The sequence below is a fragment of the Seriola lalandi genome, unplaced genomic scaffold (genome assembly GCF_002814215.2).
Source record: "Seriola lalandi dorsalis isolate HSWRI2012SDOR001 ecotype SW California unplaced genomic scaffold, Sedor1 jcf7180002054343, whole genome shotgun sequence".
Taxonomy (NCBI): Eukaryota; Metazoa; Chordata; class Actinopteri; order Carangiformes; family Carangidae; genus Seriola; species Seriola lalandi.
This window is the reverse complement of record NW_019524896.1, coordinates 1,018,939-1,042,122: the sequence shown is the minus strand read 5'-3', so window position 1 is coordinate 1,042,122 and position 23,184 is coordinate 1,018,939. Positions and strand designations below refer to the sequence as shown.

Genomic DNA, 23,184 nt, shown 5'->3' with positions numbered 1-23,184 from the left:
GAGACAAATGACCACTCGCGCTCACATTCATGACTGCAGGCAGTTTAGATTCACCGGTCAACCTAACCCGCATGTCTTTGGACCGTGGGAGGAAACCTGTGGAGGACACGGCCGAGCCAACGTTCGAACCCAGAATCTTGTTGCTGTGACGACAGTGGCCTCTGTTTTGATTCACTACATAGACACCTATAGAAAACTACACACCTGTTGACACACATCGGTGTGAAGTAAAACAGAAAGCTGCACAATCACTCAAATTCGATCTTCATCATTTCAATTTTATGAATCAACATTTCTCGTTTTTGGCTGAAGAACGAGCCGAAATGTTTTCAAACTAAAAATAAAGACTGCATCGGAGTTACTAGCGAGAAGGTCTTGAAATCTGCCTCAGCGCCTCTGCCACTGAATGATTTAGGCTGGGCCTGGTTTCAAGTACTTAGCGTTAATGCCAATGTGTTCTTTTTAAAATAATTTTAGGGGAGGACACTGCCAAAATGGGAGTGAATTTTTAAAAAGAAATACTTTCCAGTATGTCACATGAAATTAAATGCATTTGTTTGCATAATGAATTTCTAACCAATTTTAAATGGTTTCGTTGAAGCCACAAAAATCACAACTAGCAGCTGGAACAAACCCTACTGGACAGGAATCTAGATTGAAGAGAGGCTGATGATATTACACGTCTTTGTAATTGTCAACAAATCTCATGAAAAGAGCCGAATAACAATGATTTGATCCTGTTGACAAATATTGTCTGTGTCGCCTAAGCCTGTTAGATCTTATTCCTCTGCCAAAGACCTCTGTTGGTGTAAAAAAAATAAAAAATAAAAAAATGAATAAAAAATCACATCAATGAGCCACACTGTTGCACTGCGTGACATTTCCTTTATTACCATGAGTACAGTCACTTTGGTTTGTTCAAAGGCAATTCCACATAAACCGTCCTGCTGGAAATTCTCTATAGTGTATCAAAACTGTATTAATCTGTGGCTGAAAATAGTCCCACATAAATGAGCCGTTTATTCTGTTTGAGTTACGCTTGCTAAAGAAGACAGTGGCCATCTGTTTTAGTAAACCACATAGCTTTGTCCTGTTTTTAAAGATCCCTGCCGCACACAGGGTAGGACGGTATTTAAGAGTGAAACAATACATTGTTTTGGTCTTTTTCATGGGATTTGTTGATGAGGGGGAAAAATACAAAGTGAGCGCAGCGCCAGTCTTATCCCTTCAGATCGACTGCCACTAGCAACATACTATAGATAACACGTCCAGAGAAACACGCTTGAATTACTGGTGGACTGAACCTACACCAAACATATTTTCACTATGAAATATGAGCAAATTGAAAATGTGTACATCTCAAAGTTACATTAAAGAGATAATAAAATTCACTGAGCGTTTGTTGTGTCTTCCCTAAAGGTACTGAGGTTGTTTATCCTTTCGAAGTAGCCTTCCCTGAGGGCAGGGGATGTTCATAGTTACTACAAAAACCTGTTCACAGTTGTTAGTTTAGAAAATCATCTATTTTTATGCACTTGAAGAAAAGTGAATTGAGCAATTCAAATAAAAGGCAGAGAAGACCATGGAGCCCCTCAGAACTCTGCCTGAAGCAAATTTAGAAATGCTAATTCTGGCCTTCAGGTGATCTGGATCAGTATTCAAATTCTGCTGATGTACAGTATGTTTTTAATCTATCAACAATCCCGTTCTTTTTAAAGACAACCTTGACAATACAAAAGGCTGTACAGACCAATATGGAGACAAAGGCGGGGAAAAATGATCCACTGGGAAGTCAGCTGGCAGATGAAGCTTGAGCTGATGAGTTTCACACATGCTTGAGAGCCAACAAACTCCAGCTCAGGGGTGGTGCAGTCTAATTGGTTTTATCCCATCATGAACTGTGAGGGTCCAGCAGATGTTTGGGATCATCAGTGTCAACAACTCATTAAAATCTTAACATTACAAAAAAAAAGATTAAAAGAAAGTCTGGCGATACTGAATGTACACTACACCCCCCCCCCCCCTTTTTTTTTTTGTGGATAGCCGGTGCAATGTATCTATGAAGACTGGAGCTCATTGACTTTCAAATGTGACAGGCAGAATGTGTTTTCCCTCCCGCTGAGTCACCGGGCCTTGTTTACTGATGAGGCTTATGAATCAGTGTTTCTAGTCTGAACGAATGGAGCAGGATTGCGGGAAGCGCCGAGACACAGCCTGACAGGAATCATTCCAGCTAAACCCGGTGAGTTAAACAACTCCACGTGAGCACGGGATGAGAGAAACACGCTACATTTACACAGTGGCAGTAACCACACCAAACAAAATGAAAAAAGAAGAAAAAAAAACGAGCACTAGCACAGAGAAGTTCATATATGGCAAAAACGCATAGCCTATAATAAATGACATCTTTAAACCCACAGTTTCTTACATTTTGTTCTAAGATAAATAAACAAATGAAAAACGTTGTTTTGTTGAGGACGGTCTCAGGCTCCTGTGTGTCTCAGACACAGTGCACAGTTTCCATCAGTAGCTGTTAGAAGGAATAAACAATCCAAAGCCGAAGTAACAACCCTACTTTCACAGACAGAAAAATATAGACGTCTGAGCTACACTTTTCCTTTTACTTACTTAATAACTTACCTTCCTTTACTTAATACATATTGTACATTAGGTGCTGAACTTCTGTCAGACGCTGCCTTGTGTAATTCTGTGACCTTATCAGAAAGTTTTATTTCCCCCTTTTTGCTTTTACATTTTCTCTGCTTTTCTATTCTGACCTGCTACACCCCCTAACCATATCACTGACTTGCTGTTGTGTCATACAATCCATTTAGTGCCTTTTAACCCTGAAAGGGTTACCTATATTTTATCCTTTTATTTCTTTTCTATTTTTCCTGTAAGTTTTCCATGCCCTCTGAAGGCGGTGTCCTCATTTCCTGCCTCATACGAACCAGCGAAGCCCTGACACTCGTACTGTAATTACATATAAACCTGACAATGACTTGAAGTGACATTTGTGGTTGTTAACATTGTGGAAGAGCAGAAAATATTGGCATATTTTGTGTCTTTCAACTCCTACTCTTCCAGAGAGAAGTCATGAAAGACTTATAACAGGAGTAAATACAATATCACAATATCAAAGAACATATCTGTCAAATACTCAGATTCTGGTCATTCTTAATTAGTTGCCTGTCAGGATAAAATATAAACTTTGAGACTTTCCATCTGTTGGTTTCTGTAAGTTGTGGTCGAGCTTCACGTATATCTCAGACCTTTGAATTCACTGTAAGTCCAAGTTAAAGATTAAAGCTGAGTTACTAGACACCTGCACCTCCCCTTGACTCTGTTTTCAGACTTAAGAAAATCTAGCCTGTGGCGAGAGACTTTGGCCAATCACAGGTCTTTTCAGAGAAAGAGAGAGAGAGGGCGTGTTCCTATTGGCTGTTCTACAAATGCAGATGCACGTGCAAGTCCCTCAGCTAGATATGTGTCAACTATCTATAATAGCACCTCTCCTGAACACGTAACAGGCTGCTAACATTTTCTTTAATATCTAAATGTGTTGTAGTGGATGGTCGTGCAGGTAGATTTACCATCAGAGCGGGCAGTGAGCGGCTGTGTTGAATGTTGCTATGAGTTTAGCCCTCTGCTAACCGTAGCCAGAGGGTGCTGTACACAGAGGGTGTAGTTTTATTTTGGAATCTCTACATATCAGAAACCTGAGGTATTGCAAGTAAAATAAATAAATAAATAAATAAATGGTTAAATGCATTTGTTATTGATTAACTGGACATAAACATATTGGGTCAGAGCAATTTAGAGTGACTTTTCTATATGTACTCCTTACATAATAACATTTGAGAAAAAACCCCCCAATGATCTCCATGTATTAACTGAGTTCATTTCAGGTAGTTAAGTTATTGAAACTGCCCAGTATTACCAATGTAATGTCATAGTATATATGGGATAACATATATGGCAGAAGAAAAATATCATGTGAATAGTCCAAGTGTTTATAATGTCTTAATAACACACAGACAGGATTCATTCAAAACATCCTAGCAAATTTGTTTTGCAAGCGATGAATTACCTTTCCTCCTCATAACATTATACACCAGCAATTTCACCTCCACTCAAGCGCAATTTCAGCAAAGTTAGAGCACTTGCAAATGGGACGTTTCAGGACACTTTGAGCCCCTGGAAGACAAGTTAGATGCCACTTAAAGAGCTAACAGTGATTTCTGAAGAAGCTCCCATGTGTTTTAATGGAGAAGAAGTGTAAAGTAAGTAAGATGATGACTGAGAGCAACAGGGTCACTAAACATGCTGCTAGTGTGCAATAAAAGCCTGTGATGGTGAAAGAGCAGGGAAGAGGAGAACTCAGTTATTGGGTAAACGGCAGCCTGTAAACAACTTAAAACCCCCCGGCGCTGGGTCTCACTCGACAGGGAGAGGAAAACCCTGATGGTTGTGTTTTCTTACCCTGCGAAGTAAGAGCAGCAGTGAGAGTTACAGCAGTACAGACTGCATTCTTTTTGCTGTTAACATTGTTAATGTCAGCCGGGCTCGTGGCGCTCTCCATCACTAAGGGTCACACAATACTCGGGAATCAGACATATTAGAAAAGATGCTGGCCGTGGCTGCATTTGTTCTGGCTGTCGAGCAGGAGGAATGTTGGAGGGGTGGAGGCGCCATGCAGACTTTATCATTAAGTTACAGAGCTCGAATGTACAGTTTGGGAACTTGTGTTCACTCGTGGCTGTTATTTATTTATTTATTTTTTTTCAAATTAAAAGTTAATAATCACACACACACACACACACACACACACACACACACACACACACACACAGTTTTTTCATGACAGCTTTGGGGTATTGCTGTACACCCAAAAACAATACAATAAAATCAATATACAGCATACATAGTGCTTTGCAATAAATACTGTAAAATCTACCATAAAATGAAGGACCAGAGCTTAATAAATAGACAAGATAATATAATTTTGATAATAACAACAAACACCATCAGTTAAGAAAGAGATAAAAGTGATGAAAGTGAGTTTTAAGAAGAGATTTAAAGGAGAACACTGAGTCTGCCAGCCTGAGATCTCCCGGCAGGGAGTTCCACAGCGGAGGGGCCTAGTCACCTTTTGTGACATATTGGGATTTAGGAACCATTAGTAGAGCCCTGCCAGAGGATCTCTGGCAGCAATCAGTCTCACTGGGAGTTAGCAGATCACAGATGTAGGCAGGAGCCAGGCCATTAAAGACCTTAAAATAAGAATAAAATCTTAAAATCAATTCTAAAACTCACAGGAAGCCAGTGAATGGCAGCAAGGACTGATGTGGTGTGGTTCTCTTAGTATGTGTTAACAGCCTGCCAGCAGTGTTTTGTATCAACTGTGGTCGTTGGATGTTTCGCCTGCTGATACCAGAACAGAGTGCATTGCACAGGTCTAGTCTGGAGGAGATAAAAGCATGGGTGACTTTTTCTAAACCTGCACAGGAAAGAAATGGCCTCAGTTGGGCAAAGCAGGACTTTAGTCACTTTAGCATCAAAGGACAATTCTGAATCAAAAATAACACCTAGGTTGCAGGCCTCTTTTCAAACATTATTGGATAAGGCTCCAGACCAGAGGAGAGATTATTTATGCTGTTAGTGCAGAGGCCACAGGGGGTAATTATAATTACCTCTGATTTGGAATCATTCAGCCGCAGGAAGTTTTTAGACATCCAATTTTTAATTTCAGCCAAGCAGGGCATAGTACACGATATATATTATCGGGAAATTTAACTGCGTGTCATCCGTGTCGCAAATATCATGGCTATGCAAGATTTGCCCCAGGGGTAGAACATATATGGTACATAAGAGGGGACCCAAAATAGACCCTTGGGGTACCCCACAAAACAGAGGAATGTTACAGAGAAGGACCTGTTTGACAGAAAAAAGATTATGCAATTCAGGGCCATATCCCTAATGCCAACATAGTTCTTCAGATGGCTGATTGAAATATTAAGTTCCACTGCATCAAAGACTGAGCTTAGGTCGAGGGGAATTAAATAGGAATACAGGCCAGTGTCGGATGCAAGCAGTAAGTCAATGGTGACCTTTACTCAGGCAGTCTCACTGCTGTGTAGAGAGCGGAGAGACTGAAATTCAAATCTAATTTAGAATTTAGACTTAATTGTTATTTATAAAGGGAATTAGTTGGGTGGGTGGAGACCATTTCTTTTCTCAATTCTGTGATAAAAATAGCAGCTTGGAGATGGGTATAAAATTACTTTAAAAAAAGAGGGATCTAGAGAAGGTTCCTTCAAAGGGGGGTAAACCATGGCATGTTGATATTGGAAGGGAAAATAACAGTAGATAGAGAGGAATCAATAATGGCTAAAATATCTGGACCATCAGTGTGAAATACAGCTTTTAAAAACCAAGTGGGAATGCAGTCTGAAGGACTGGTGGAAGATTCTGAAAGTGCTTAAGTGCGTCCCAGGGTTGACAGATTTTACTGAAATGGGTTAATGCTGGGGGTGGGCAAGGGGTGAGCGTGAAGCTCTATTAAAGTGCTGCTGGAGCTCTGCCATTTTATTTTGAAAGTAATTGTGAAACTCCTCACATCTCTCTGGGGTTGGATTCAACTGGCTTGGTTAGGTGGCGGACCAATCACAGAATTTATGGTTTTAAAAATGACTCTGGGATTGTGACCCTCTTCAGCAATCAGATTTGAAAAGTAGTCCTTGCTCTTTGATTGTTGCTTTGAAGCGGGCATTCAAACTTTTACGGAGGCAAGGGAGACACTGAACCCCACCAGGATCTGGTTGGAGGCAGAACCAGGTAGTCATGATCTTCTCCAACCAGCCAAAACAAATGGAGCCAGAACCAGATGTTTAATATTACCGCTGTATATACACTGACTCCCCTGCTGCTTGTCTGATATTCTTTTCGAAGGAGTGTTTTGTGTCTAGATACACACCCTCCCTGCAGCTTCTGTTTAGGTAAATGGTCCACTGCAGAGGTGCATTCATGGTGGTGGTAGTATAGGAGCAGGAGCAGGAGGTGGTCTGTGTGTGCGTGTGTGTGTATTTCTGTGTGTGTGTGTGTCTGTGTGTGACGGAGGGATCTGGAACATAATGCGAGAATCGGCTTCTGACAGCTCAGCCACAACATCCTGTCTTCCCATTAGCTAGGCGAAGGTTGAATTACAGTAGACATTAGTAGTGTGGGGGCCACGGACACATCAAAGTCATCAAAAGACTAGCTCTAAAAGGATGGAGGCCCTCTGTGGTTTTAATGGTGGCTGTGTTTTTTTTTTTTTGGTGCAAGGCTTTTAGTTGCCCACGTGTTGCATTACTGTGTTTATCTTTGTGTTTCTCTCACCATGGGGGGATGTGTGGCTGGATGAGAGGGGGGCAAACTGGAGCCCACACCATGGGGTTTCGTTGTTTAGGCCCTGGGGAGACAGACACTCAAAAAGCCTGCTACCAGAAATTTCATACTTCATGCAAAGTTGTACTTTATGGATCACGCAACTGTGAGCAATGAGATAGCTTCAAGTCAAAGCGTTGCTCTTATTGATGTTTTTAATGTGTGCTGTAATTGATCTGATTACAAACACATTGCTTGCACATGCAAACGCACACGCACCCACACACACACACCCACACACCGTTTTCTCACCATAGTAACTACTAACATTTACGCCTGATCCTCTGGCTACTTGTGGTAACGGTAAGTGTGTTTTAATAACGCAGGTCCCTGGTGTGTCTGTTTTATGGGTTTATTAAAGATACAACACAGGGGTTGAAGGGGGGGGGGGCACCCTTATTGCCATTTTACCCCAGTGGCAAACCCCGGTACTGCAACATAAAAAACCCCCCCAGAGAGACACTAATGCCAATGTGCCTTGGGCTGCACAACATGGAAGCGCAATGATGAATAATCAGCAGAGGACAATTATTGGGCTTTTGCACTAGATTAGCAACTTCAAATGGAATTGATGGGAGCCATTCTGGAGTCTAGCATCCAGTTCTCATAATAAATCCAAGACCTGTTTACAGCACAGCCAAACTGTGGGCTGAGAGGATTCAATCTTCCATTGTTGACACTCGACTGAGTCCTCCACCACAGCAATATTCAACTCAGAATTGAATGTGGCGTGTGCATGCATTATGTGGAATGTATGCAGGCACCAACTAAGGTCTTTTGCATTACATGCAGTGCTGTAATACATCATTTCCTGTGAATACCATGTTTCTGGGGAATGCAATTTGAATTTTGGGCATGTAACCAGGACTACGCTATGTATATATAGTAGAAGCCATTATTTACAGAGGCAAATATGTTGACTAGCTATTGCCAAAAATCAAAATAATGAAAATATTAAGGAACTTGATCAAAATTTGTTGATCCATTTACAGTATGTTAGATGTAAATGACATGAGTTAGGATGTCACAATGAAACCAATCTGAGTCAAAATCCAACATCTTTTTGTTTTACACATATTACAGCTGTGAGCACAAATGGCTCTGCATCCTAAAATATGGCTGGCATCATAGCTTTCCCCGGCTTCCTAAAATATAATGTGTGTTGTCCTGAGGCTATTTTGTCTAATATCTGTGGAGAGAGGTTGTCAGTGTGGTCCTGTTGTGACAGGGAGGCTTGGACAGGATTTGGACAGCCTGTCTTCAATCCCAGCACGAACAAAACACTGAAGTACAATTGTAGTTGTCAGCAGCACTTTACAGGATCAGTCTGCTGCAAAATGTCTCAGTGGAAAAATTTCGACAGCTGGCTGTACACAGAGCACAATGGTTTAAAATTAACAAAGGATCAGAGCGAGATCAGCCTTTATATAGCCAATACTTACCAATCAGAAAATTCCTTTCAAACATTCCTAGATTCTAACATAATCATACAAGTAAGGATTGTTGATATGCAACAAGTGCTATCTATTAGTTTAATTTAGATTAGTAAGTAATACAAATATGTATTTTTTGTGGCATTTCTTATCTCTCTGGTACTGTGAGGTGTATTCAGCCCAAAGATCTATGTGTCAAATTGATTCTTACCAAGATGAAACCAGAGTATTGACGCAGAGACACAGACACTGCACTGTTAGTTTAAACTAGCAGCTGTAATATAGCAGGTGGCAGTAAGCCGTTTCCTGATCTGCAACAGAACCTCAGTCACTTTATTGCACTCATCATTAGCACATCAACTCTCGCTGCTGTAAATAACGTCCATTCAGCTGCTGTCCGTTAGGCATTGAGCGTCCCTTTTCCTCCCCTACATAAAAAAAGTACTCTTTTCACTCTGCTAATTCCCTCTGACAATAGCAGCCAAATCATTTCTCAGTGGGCTCAGGGTCTACCAAAAGTGATTGTCAAGTAATTTTGGCCAGAGAAAATGAGCGCATTAGAGTCTAATGCCCTGCTCGGGGAGAAAATGTTATTGGTATCAACAGTATAAAAGCATGTTGAGATAATGCTTATGAGGATGAGAGAATTCCATAGAGAAAAAGAGGAGGATGCTCGGTCAATATGGAAACCACAGAAATAAAGAAATCTGCCAGAAGTAGGTGGAAGCAGGTTAAAGGATTACCCCAGATTTGTAGGAGGTAGCACCATTGGTCAACAAAACATACCCACCACTCTCAAATATTCATCACAAGCTGGGTTTCTGGTTTGGTCCAGGCAAAAAAAACAAACAAGACCGGTATACACTATGCCGAGCGTTAGCAGAATATTTTTTAGGGAGTTCTTCTGTACTTGAATCGGGGGTCTAAGGGTAGAAGGTGTTGTATGTTGTATTGATTGTGAAGCACCTTGAGGCGAATTTATGATTTGTAATTTTGGGCTATATACAGGGCATAAACCTGACTTCACTTGCCTGGACTTACATCAGCATGTAATACAACTCCACATATTAAAATCCATACATTCCACACACATACACATGAAATCCAATGACTGAGTGGAGCTGATGTAATCCAGTTTACGTGTAGAACGAACCACATATTGTCCGCCACAGCCAAATACCTTCATCTACAGATGAGACTCCTGCTACATGGGATTTTAGATTATTAGGCTCAGAGCCATAGCCAGGATTTTTTAGAAATGCTGAGTTCATAAACCCAAATTACACAATCTAACCCCCAAAGAAGTTTCTGACAAGCCAAAACATAAAAAAGTAATATTTCAGATTTTTTTTTTTAATCATATCTATCCAGTTATATTTTCTATAAGCCTTAGGACTTCATTTTTCCAAATCAAGGTACATGGAAGGTAACACAGTCAAGTGAACAAAGTGGACAGAGTGTAACGACAAGCTTCCGGCCTTGTCCACATGCACAGTGCAGCTGGAAGCAAGGAGGGATTAAAAGTACACTGCACCTCTACTGAAAGAGAGTCCTGATTTAAAAGTCAGTCTGCATACTTTGGATTATGGAGTGTTTAGTATGCTAAAGGTGCGAGCAATGAGCGCCAGAGCTAACAACTCGCCAGTCTCGTAAATCGGTCATCAGTCTACATTTAAATGATTCTGGTGTTAAGGTTCATGGGACAAGATTCTGTGGTGTTACTGACTGCATAAAACACTTGGACTTCCTGCTCCGTGCATGAATACTGAACTGAGATGAAACGTGTGATCTCACATGGGGGTCGGCAGGTTAGAGATTTTTAAACAATGCAATATGTCAGACATGAACTGTGTAAGTGATACTAGATATAGAAGAGTGTGCATCTGAAGGACAGAAGGAAAGAGTCAAACAACAAAGAAAAGTAGAAAGATACAGGTGCAAAGAGAGACAGTAAAGTGTCGGCGGCGAAGTGTTGACTGTCGTACCATAGACATAGAGGATGTAGTCGTCGTAAGACTCCCCCACTGAATTGGACGCCACGCAGCGGTAGGTTCCGTTGTAGGACTTGTTTAGGTTTTCAATGTAAAGGTCGCCGCCGGTGATGACGGCATGGGATGGCACATCATCGTCCACCTTCACCCAATTCACCCGTTGTGGCCTGAGAAGAAGAAAAACCAGAGCACAGGTAAGATCTCAGCGATAGGAGGAAGGAGTGATCTAACTATTGTTGGCCCCTAACGGACGCAGTGTTCATTTCAACCCAGACTACAAACTGTTGAATGAAATATTAGATGAAATAAACAACATATGGATCATTCTCTTTATCAGTACTATATCCAAAGGCACCTCTAACACCATACCATCATTATCAAATAGATGCTTATTCTCCCAATACAGTGCACATCTATTTGAGGGTCCATTATATAACAACACTTTTCCCACATTTATTAACAGATTACTAGTTCTCCAATAATTATAGCCTGACCTTACTCTAAACAAATTCACTTCCTTGTTTTATGAAGTTTCTAGCATCAGTTAACTAGAAAGAAAAGAGAAGCTAATCAATTAGAGCTAGGACATAAAAAAAACAAAAAAAACATGACATAATAAAATGACATCCTTCCCTTTGTGGAGAGTTAAAAGCAACAATAACACTATGGCAGCTTTGTCTCGAAATTACAGGCTTTCCATGCTTGTATACTTATGAGTGTTGCTGTGTAGGTGGGCGCCTACCGAGTGTCTGTATTTGTTCGTTTTTGTACCTCGACTGAGGTTTATACTGGGGTGACAGATTCCATTTTTATGACAATGAGCTCAGAGCGCCCAGAGTCACAGGGGGTGAGGAGAAAAGAAAAAGACAAAACACCTCTATTTTGCTGCAGCAACTTCCAATGGCCACTGCCAGCTACTGTTATTTCCCCTGAGCGTGTGCTGATGGTCTCTCTTGTTGCATTTTGTTGTGGTGTTTTAACTTGTTTCCCTCCATTTGAAAGCATTTGGTGTGGAGGGAGCAAGCAAATAGGAGAGGGGGAAAAAAAAAAAAAAAAGATGAGGTGAAAAATCCAGGAAGAGAAAATATGAAATAACAGTTGGAGCTCAATAGCAACCCCCCCCCCCCCGAAAAAAAACAAACAAACAAACCACAAGTGTGTTTAATGGCTGTGGTGGACTGCTTGAAAGAGAGAGTGCCGTGTCTATTACAAGCTTTCTCCGGATGAAATGAAATGTAAATAAATAATAAATAGGTATTTCCTCAGATGGCATGAGAGACATGACCTAGAAAAAAAGGAGTTTCTATAGGTGGATGGGATGTTGTGAGAAGGGAAAAGTGAATCTGGAGAAGGAAGATAGACAGAGATAGACGAAAGAGGTAAGATGGGGCTGCAAGGAGAGAAGAAGGGCAGGCGTCTAGAATACAAATGGCTGCCTGCAGACGGGGCCCCCTGTGCTATCTGCTGGTAATGACTGCACAACTCTCAGCAGCTCTAATGAAAATGACTTCCAATTCCCGGCTCACTGTATTGATTGTGTTTTCATCTTTATAAAATGACTACGGGTAGTGCGCTTGTCTCTATGCCAAGTATGAAAACTGTGGGGGGCTGGCGAGGAACTCAGAAGTACATGGTGTATGGTTCTGTGTGTGTGCGTGTGTGTGTGCGTGCGTGTGTGTGTGTGTGTGCGTGCGTGCGTGCGTGTGTGTGTGTGTGTGTGTTTGCATGTTCTTGTTCTTGTACCCTTCAGAAGATCTTAAATAGTTTTAGAAAGCTTAAGGCAGAGTCAAAGTCCTGCACTGGTTGAGCTTTGCAAACCCACCTGCACGGTTCACAACCAGAAGTGACCAGTAAATGTGACCTGTGACCCCACCCATGATGAAATCGTCTCAGAGTTGGCTGCATAGGCAGTTGTGAAGGTGACTGCACGGTATGGGGCACAACAACAACTCAGGTAAATAAATGACTGATAGAAAAACAAAACAAAAGCAAAATAACACAGTAATCTGTGCAGATCGCAGACACAAAACCACAATTCACACTCAATGGATTATGTTTACTCGAGGTTCCGCCTGCTTGGAGAAAACTTGTTGGCAGAAGCGCACAGTTGCGCTCAAGACCTCAACAGAACAAAATTTCAATTTTGCAATTACAATTCAATTAAAATTTCAATAATAACCACTAATCATCACTAATCATTTATGCCACTAATCCCCTTAACGGAACACTTCCCTGAAAAACATGTGTTGAATTTCAAACACCTTTCAACTCTGAGGGCCTGAAGAAGGTGGCTCTGAACAACCCCGTCTCCTAGAAATTCTGTTTACATATAACAGAATCGTTCCTGGTCACGCTGCGGTGACAAACGTAATCGCTGGCAGGACAGGCAACGTCTTTTGAATGAATGAACCGCTGCTACATTATGACAGGGAGGAGGCCGGGGGTGGATGGCAGCTGTAACCAGCCCACAACCGTCACATCACAGCCTGGGTTTCCTGTTCTGACCTTCGTCTGTGGTTAAAGACACAGCCAACAAAAGCGCTTTGGGAAAGATCGTGGTTTTCCAGTGAAATCCATTGCAAGATTTTACTGGAGTACTGGCCTTTTTCTTTAAGGTTGTCGTTCATCACCATATTTGAATTTACTGGAACACAAAGAGAAACCTTCGAGTTGGTCACATTCCTGTCTCTAATGTAATATTCATAACTCCAGCTTCATCTGATGATTATTTTGTTCTGTTCAAATTTGAACTGCCTTGTCAACATACTGTGATTGATACCAACAGCACCGGCACTGTATTGATGTTTGGGTAGTTCGGCAGGTCCCCTGCCTGAAGTTCTCTCACCCTGCTCGTCCTAATGGCTTCATTTACACTCCATTACATCTCATTTAGCAAAGATCAGTCATCTAAACAAACCAACACCTGTGTTTATGTGGAATAATAGCCTAATGAGCGACTAGCAAGAGCTTTCAGATGCTCAGACATTTCAAAGAACTGATTAATAAAGATAAATGCCACTGTAAGTTCATCGTTGATGCGGTGGAAAAAAAACAGACTCTGTGACTGTTCTCTACGCTCAGCTTTGTGTACCACAAACAATCTTTTAACTTTAATCACAAAATTGGCTTAATCTGTTCAGTTCCAGCACAAGTCCATCAACATACTCTCTCAGTCTCACGTGGTCTGCCTACATACCTTCAGACTATTAGCACAAAAACACCCTATTTACATCTGTCATCCTGCGAAATATGTACCTGGTAGATATTAGGACGCACTCCGCTCTTACTAATGCACCTCTCTGCTCTGCCCTCCACCTTTAAAGTAGCGGTAATTAAACACCTGCTCAAAATATCACACAGTAATTCTGATGTATTTCATAATTACAGGCCAGTTTCAAATTTCCCCTTTGAAAGTCCTGAAAAGGAAAATAGCAGCCATTCAATTATGTGATTATGTATCCAGCATTGGTCATTTAGAATTGTCTGGCCTCAGGTCTAACATTATTCACAGTTTTAGACACAGTTTTACTCTCTACAACATGTACTTATATCAAGGCTGCCCTGTTATCCATCAGCTGAAACTTCATCTCCTAATTAGAAGTGATCTCTGGCCCCAGTGAGGAGAGTTCTAGAGCCAATGGTGAGTGCAACCACTTCAACTTCATGTGCCAAGTTTGGCCTCCTCTTCCACAGAGTGGTGATATTTCAACTTCCGAGAGCCAATATTCATTGCTAATTCAACAATAACAATAATGACCCAGTCGCTTATTAGAGATGATTGGATGTTAAAACTGTGGCACAACTTCTGTTTCTAGGTATTTTGACTTCTCATCTTAAAACTATGACATAATCCACAGTCTCATAAAGCAACTTATATATCATGAAGACTGAAAACTGATTTTCAAGAGCTCATACTAAAATCAGATAATGTGAAGCTTTGACAACGTCTCTTGCTGCTCAGTTATATCAACCTGGTCATCACAATCTCCTACAACACTATAAATATGAAAGGTCATTTCATAATAGTAAAAACAACAACAAAATAAAGAAATAAGACATATAGAAGACAACACTACCATAAAACAAAGTGGAGCTGGGAAACTAAAACTATAATAAAATCTCTAAAAATATGAGGACACATTTTAAACAACAACAAGGTGATTTTGCAAGATTCAAATGCATGTTGTACTAACTGCTGCAGGATGGGATGGACTTAGGAGGACCGAATCTAATCATCGTAATCAAAGAGAGAAGGTAACAGTTGGGGTAGGTTGCTTTTTTCACCAGTTTTTAATAGAACATAGATCTGTATGTCATCTGCAAACAGATGATAATGCATGTTGTGTTTACTTATAATGTGACCAAATGAAAGCATATAAATAAATAGAATAAAAAAAAAACCACAGATGGCCAAGGATAAAGCCTTGGGGTACACCGCAGGGCAGAGCGGCCACAGCTGAATAAACATAAGCAATAACAACTAAGAAAGTCCTGTTTGACAAATATGGTTTAAAACAGTTTCCCTGAGGCTAAACCATTTTTCAAGGCTGTTAAACTAATTTTAATGGTCTACTGTGTCAAAGGTTGAGCTAAAGAGATCATTAGGTACTGGTGTTATTTTGAAATCTTTCATTATGTAAGGCTCAAGAATTGATCAGTGGTTTCACCTGAAACAAGTCTAGTCTAGTCCAACATATAAATGGACCAGACATTAACAGTAGGTTGAACTAAAAGAAAAACTTCACTTGGAAATGTATCGGTGGCACATTGAAAGCACAGGAAACAGTAGTTTTCTGTTTGACTATAGTCACTCACTCAATGCACCTATATAGACAGTGTTATTATTTTTCCTTAATATGAGAGGTTACAGATACACTCAGAGAAGCTGGGAGATAAGCTGTTTGATATGATCTGTTTCCCATAAAAAGAGGATAAAGACTTCTTACAGTTGTCAGCAGATGATGATGATGGCACTGATATTATGAAGAATGTGAACGACAGCGTAGAGACATTCATTTTATGTTTTTACATTTCTATTCAGCATGAGCACTACCATAAGTTACCCTTGCATTTTTACATAAATTATACTGTAACTGCTTCTGCAGTTGTCAAGATGAACAGTGAGTTTCTATTTTCTCTCTGTTTTACTGCACTTTCTTTTTATTTCAGGGTCTAATATTATCTATTCACCACAGAGAGGAGGACTTATTTGCTTCTTCGACTTGAAAGGTACAGTGTAACCCAAGGATCGGGTGGTTCAGCCTTAAGTGGAATTTCTGCAGTGTTATTATAATATCAATATGTACTATATATGTGCTTTAATATTTGCCTTTACATCCGTTTCTCATATCCATATTTTCATCACTGTTATATACTGCACATCCAGACTGACTGAATCTACCACTTTTTCATTTTTTGCAAATAACATTACATTTCCATCCTTTCTACTCTGCTGAGTTCCAGACCATCCCCTATTTGGAGATTAAATTAAAACAAAGAGACTATTTTTCACCGCTTCATCCTTTCAGTGAATTTGGACATAGAGCTTTAGAGGTTTTATTACAAAAAGACGGGGATTAAATCTAATAATACATATGTTTTGTTTTCATATTTTTTCATTTTTTAGTACTAACAGTTTGTGAAAGTTCCACACAGTACCAGCATCCTGCAGACAGATGTCTGTCTTTAATGTCTGAGTACTGGAATTGTTTACGTTCTCTCTTTTGATGTAACTCAGTGTGATCAATCCATTTAGTTGTTCCCACTTGTGCCCTGTGTGGAAGCATCTGCATTCATTATGTTCCTCCAGTCATTAATTTATTCATTTATTTTTCCTTTGATTTGTCACCTACCTGTCGTTCCACTCACCACTGCAATGAGACACATGTACACACCAAGAGGCACGCAGTCAAGGTATGTGCATGAATACATAATCGTGCATCTGTGAGCCAGTAGGTTTGGCTTCCCACCCTATGGCTATTTTTAATTGGTTAAAGTGTGTGTGTGTGTGTGTGTGTGTGTGTGTGTGTGTGTGTATGTGTGTGTGTGTGTGTGTGTGCCGTACTGGGGTTTGCCTTTGGCCTGACACGTCAGTTCCAGGTTCTCTCCTTCCCTGGTCAGACCCTGAGGAAATTCCACCACAATCTTTACCTCCGGTTTGTCTGAAAGGATTAGAGAGAGACAGAGACAGAAAATGAAATGCTGGGACAACATGACTGACACTTATCTATCTTTACCTCTGCTTTCTACATCTATGTTCTTTCGGATGGATGGATTCTGATTGATTCCAGACTTGCATTTTAGTAAGCAAACAGTAAGGTTGTGGAACACAGGGGGTTCATGTCCCATCAGGAGTGAAGTTCAGGAGCACAGGCAGACGTTGTGTGAAGCATGAGCTGATGCCAATCAGTTAACCTGACTCCTCACATTATTACTCCTCTGCTACGATCATATCAGCTGCTGTTGCTCCGTCCACCGTCCGTCCATCAAGTTTTGTTGCTGCAGCTAAACTACCAGTAGTTTTTGGTGGCTGATGTTAGCAAATATATTATTTTATTTATATAGTGTCTACATAGATATTTATATAAGCATTAGCATATATAGCGTTTAGCATTTGGCAGGCTAATCTAGGCAATGACATTCTCTAAACATGTAACTATTTTTCCATCAGCTTCCATCAATGCTTTCACTGTTTTCCGTCACACAGTAAACTGCTCACCATGATCACAGAAATAGTCTCCTTAGATTTAATGGGGACCTATTATGTTTGCACCCAGCTCTACATTTCTATTCTGGGACTCCACTAGAGTAGCTTTGCATGATTCAAAGATCAAAAAATGCATTATTTATCTCAAACAGCAGCGCCTCAGTTTACGCAGCCCCTCAGCTCAAGTTCCTTAAAAGTCCACTTTCTTGTGATTGGCCGAACTTCTGGAAGCCTTGCTGAGGGGCAGCACACCCAGCGCTTGTGAGCGCCGCCTCCTCCTCTTACCGGTGTGGCGGTTCTGAGAGCAAATGTAAAATTAAGTAACCAGCAACTAAAACTAACTAACACAATATAATTGACCGGAAATGGCAACTTCTCAAATCCGTCCATTCGTGATCGAGCCTGAATCAGATGGACAGCACAAACATCTACAGCAAGATTACAGCAGAACGTCTCTCTTTGGTAAATATTAGGCCCATCACCTGCTTACTGTGTGACGGAACAGTGGAGTTTGTCTTTCAATCAAAATCTGTAAATAACAGTTTTTCTTTATGTCCTTGATAACAGTTGTGTGTGTAGGAAATGTGCTAAAAAGCTAATGTTGCTAGTAAAATGTTATTCTGCTGTTCTCAAGCGACTGTGCAGTAAACCTCCACCATCATTTAGTTGTATATACAAAGGGAATTTGATGTAGATAAGTTACAAAAGAGAAGCTAAGGTATACAAGCGAGGCATTGCAGGCATTTCAGAGAATAACTCCCTTTGCCGTGGCCTTGTAACTTAGACGTTTTCAATTCACAAAAAATGCTATGGCTATATTATATACAACACGCTAAAGGAAAGGGAAAAGCACCAAAAAGCATAATAGGGGCACTTGAAGGATTCAAAATAATAATGACTGCAGCAACAAGAACAACCATGATGTGTGTTGGAGTGTCAGAGGAGGTCGAGTCAAGTTCACGTTTCTGAAATGTGAGTTTACATTTATTACGATGCAACTCTTCCACACAAACTCGGCTTCGTCTAGGTGGATTTGACTTCCATAATATTTTATATATTAAGTAAGAAATAAAATACACTCAAGTATTTTTCCTTTACATTTGACTGCTGCTGTTGCCTTAACTTCAACCTGTACTTTCATTGTAGAAGATCACTCTGCAGCTTGTGTTGGTTCTGCCTTGGGCATATTATTGACGAAATTTTAAATCAACCTAACACCAAAACACCAGCCAATGCTTTGGGAAATAATAGATATGGTGCAGCGCGGGATCACAAGCCCTGACTATGTCCATCCAAAGATGTTACCTGATAAAGTTGCAACACAAAACAGAAGACTCTGCTGAAGAGCTGAGGCAGCTGGAAGGAAAGTGTAAGAATGTTGTTTTGACAAATCAGTGGAGTGCTTTGACAGTCGCTGCTGTGCTACTCTTTGCAGCCGTGGAGTTTCTATTGTTCCCAGTCCATTGACTGTTGCTGGTGTTATCAAAGCCTATTTTCATCTTGGTGTGAGCGATGATCCTTTACTCTGGACAAAAATCTTATGTTTCATTCAATCCATCATCTGGGTTAGGGATTGAATTCAGTGTTGCCGTGTAGTGAAGTAAGACCGAGACAGAACAAATGCAACAGAAGTCCTGCTCTGACTTCTAACTCTGAAACAACACTCATGCTTAAAAATAACAGGCATGTCCTGGTTGATAATCCCACAAAAGGAGGTTTCCCACTGTGAGGAAACGAGGGCCTAGGAGGCTTTCTATCAACCTGATGTTCATCTTTATATCAAGGTGTGTTTAACAAAAAAGTTTTGGTGTATAATAGTGGCCAACATTTCTGGCAATGCAGCAGCACACTATGCCCTTGCTTGTTTACTGAAGGTTTTCCAACATTAGGGGCTGCCCATAAATACCTCCACAGTTCAGTCATTTCACACCAGATTGATCGTTGAGTCATAATGGCGTAATTACAGTTTTCCGATTGTGATATGAATTATTTTGATCCTTTCCCCCCTTTTATAGCCTAAATGCACAATTCGGTGCTGCATTTTTAATCAGCCTGCAGACACAGGGATCGGGCCTGAGTTATGGTTTCAAAGCCGGCGGTTAAGTTCCACACTGCTGTCCGACCTTCTCGGCAACAAACAACACATGTCTGGCCATCCATCTGTCTAAATCACACCCTGTCAGTGGTCGGCTCTCAGCCTGGGTGATGGACAGCACATGGGCGAAAAGCCAAGTCTTCTGCTCAGTGGGCATGCAAGGGTTTAGACAGCAACCCTTTGGTTTTGTTTCCACTCCAGGCATTACATGGCATCCTGCAACTTTTTTCTTCACTAACAACGTCATCTGACCTTGTCATCTTGGAGTCATAAATATGAAGGATGCCAGGCATCTGTAGGTTGTTTTTATAGTCTCAAGTAGTTATGGCGGAGCTTTCCTGTCTCTGCTAGATGGAAAAACACACACTGCATTGCCAGATCCGAATACAGCCACTTCAGTGGAAATGAAATAGTGTCTGCTGTATGCAAGAAGACCGTTATTATTATGCCAATGGAATTATCTGCTTTATTGTTTGCCTCACCTCATAAGCGCTCAAGACGGCACTATCCATCTCTCCGCAGCCAGCTGACCTTAAGAGTAAACAACCAGGCAACGGAGCAAAACAACGTACTTTACTTATACGCATAAACATTACAGGTTTATTTAATTATGCTGTCCCCAGACAATGGGGTTTTCAAAGCTTTTCCTTACTACACGATTCCCACCATTCCACTCACAAATTGGCCACACAGTGAGGGATTCGGTGTAAATCAGCTCATCTACCTCAGTAATCAGTAATCAAACATTTATGCCACTGCAGAAATAGAAAAGTCAGCTTTATCTTAAAGGTCCCGTCATTTTTAATTTCCTCAAAAGTAGCAGATCAGTAACTGGATTTTTGGAGAGGTTTATGAAAGAGGATGATATAATTTGGAGCTAATTATAGAGAAAATGAACACGGTGATCAGCGAGGGTGTAAAGGTGTGGTACCTGAAGTCGCCCTGAACTATACACAACAGATCATTCACTGTGGTGCCACATAAAAAGCCAAATAATTACTGGCAAATTACTTTAATACACTAAGTCTACATCTTAGCATGTGTGAAATATAAATACTTAGGGGACACTTATTGTCTGTTTGTTAAACAATGCTAATGCTAATTAGCTCCTATGAGGAAAGTACAACATAGCAAGTGTTGTTAGTGTGGTGAGCAGAAATGAAAAACCAGAGCTGGAAGAACCTTGTCATGTTATTTAGATAATGTTGAAGAGACAAAAATCACAGCATCACACAAATAAGTTTATTACAGGGCTCCAAATATTGTTTAATCTAAGCATCAACAGCTGTTTACTTAATAGTCTTTTAGTTTTTCTTAATCACCATACTCCATGTCAATATTCTGGTGTATTTAAAATAAAAATAATAAAAATAATACGGCCAAGGATCCCCCAATTATTTTTTAAATTTTTCAAAAGTATTTGTTTTGTTTTTCCTGCTGTACTGAAAAAACTGCAGCCCGTGTACATACTGAACTGTGTAACGTTTCGTGTACTGTGACTTCCCTAGTACTTAATAGTCCACATCCAGTTATTTAATTCCAATGAAGTGATAGTCTTTAGTCGTTGGTGCATAGAGAAAGTAAATTCCTCTGGAAATAAACAACTGGTTTCCACATTTTCATAGAATAAAGCAGAAGAAAAGCTTCTGAGATTTCTGAAACCAGCATCTATCACGTTTCTAGATAAGTTCCATATAAACAGTAATACTCTTCAGTCAACACGCTCCAAATGTAATATTAAACCGTATGGCAGAGAGATCAAAGAGAAGGTGGACTGCAGGACTGGCTATGCCTGTTTGTTGCCCATTACTGTATGCACAGAGCATGACAGCAGCAGCCCCTGCATGCCGGGTGGTCCATGCGAGCTCCCTGCAATCAGAGGCCAACAAAATGCCATGGTGCCTCTGTAGATGAGCTGATCTCCTGTTCTCGATCTCTCAGGGAAAGGTCAGATAGCAACAGAAGAGGTTTTGTTTTTTTAGCAGAATGCTAGGACATGCCAGAGGCCTCTGGCATAAGGTTACAGAGGCATGAAATACATAAATTTGATCTTTTTTTTATTTTTATTCGCATTCTACACCTCTCTCTACCTATAATCTGCCAAAGACACTTCAACAAACGCTGTTTGTCATCAGATGCTTTTGTGTTTGGTCAGCTTTAGGTGTTTTTCATTTGACATTTAATTTCTCTGTGTTGATGTGCTTTTCATTCTGTTATTTACTCTATAAACAGTATTAATTTGTACTCTGTCTCAGTTTGTGCCCTGTAAACCAAATTATCACTGAGTACATTTGACATTTGAACATGATTGAGATATCGTCGCTGGCTACGGTTTAACAGATGCATGTGCGATGAATTAATTTTGGGTGCTACACACAGTCACGGCTGTGTGACTTGTGAATCTTCTTTGTTGGTCTTTTTTTATTAGAATAGTGCAGGGCGTTTCGCAGTGTGGGAGAGGGAGCCTCCCCTCAGAGAACATAAAGGGCTGCGCCCTTAAAATAACAGTGAAATACTGCGCCACGGACTTAAGACCAGGTTTTTGTTGGTCAATCACTTTCTTCTGCCTCAAAATAGCAATGCGCCTGACCACACCTCGTTCTAAGACCAACACACCCATGGGCGCAGAGATGAGGACAAATATATTTGCTACTTAAACAAGGTGGATGGGAAATTTTCTTTTCTTTTTTTTACTTAAACTGCACTGCTTTAACAAATCCATGGTCCCACATGACAGATAAAGTCAGTCTGTGAATATGAGGATGTTAAAATAAAAGATATCTTGTAACACGAAGAAAACTGAAACCCTAACCCAGTCTGTTTGTACAGCTTCATTGTGATGACAAAATTTAATAAAGCCAAAAACAATATTACTCTTTCTGACACAAATACATGATACCTTAGGTTAGTTTATATTTTCGGTGTGCTCATTTATTTATTCCCACTTTTTATTCATCATGTTCTGGGAATCTTTTCTCTCCGATGACAATGACAGGCACTGAAGTTTCAGTGGGGGGGAATGTGGAATATTTATGTCATTTAATTAGTGGAGATGGAACAGGCTACTCCATTGCAGTCCAATTTTCTCCTCTTATTCATCATAACCTGGTGCATTGAGATGATTTCCCTTCAGTGACACTGCCACACACGTCACACACTAAAGTTTTAGTTAGGGGGGAAAAGTAGCAAACTTATGCCATTTAATTAATGAGGACAGAACGCTCCTCTCTGCTGCAGTCCAATTTATTGAGTTAAGCTGATGAGACACTCAAAAAAAAAAGAAGAAAAAAAAAGAGAAAAAGGTGCATAATGCTATTTAAATATCCATGCTGATTTATAATTCATTTCCAAGCAGAAGTACTTACACTGCACCTCCAGGTATTTCTGTGCTTGGAAGTCCTTGACCGCGGGGTGGTCTACGATGCAAACCACAGGTACGCCGTCATCCTCCTTACTCACGGTGAATGTCAGGCGGCTGGTGACTGTGTACATCTTGTCGTAGGTCAGCTCAACTTTGGGCTTGCCTATCGG

At 40.5% G+C, this 23,184-nt stretch overlaps 1 protein-coding gene across 5 annotated transcripts in view; it reads right to left on the bottom strand.

Moving 5' to 3' along the window:
• LOC111656073 (cell adhesion molecule 1-like) overlaps positions 1-23,184 on the bottom strand; it is a 338,529-nt gene that overhangs the window by 36,031 nt on the left and 279,314 nt on the right. For all 5 annotated transcript variants that reach the window (XM_023407644.2, XM_023407646.2, XM_087174367.1 and 2 more), the window contains 3 exons: positions 23,019-23,177; positions 16,917-17,013; positions 10,847-11,019 (listed from right to left, as the gene is read on the bottom strand). In XM_023407644.2, the coding sequence (XP_023263412.1) occupies positions 10,847-11,019; positions 16,917-17,013; positions 23,019-23,177 (429 nt within the window). The remainder of the gene's footprint in view (positions 1-10,846; positions 11,020-16,916; positions 17,014-23,018; positions 23,178-23,184) is intronic.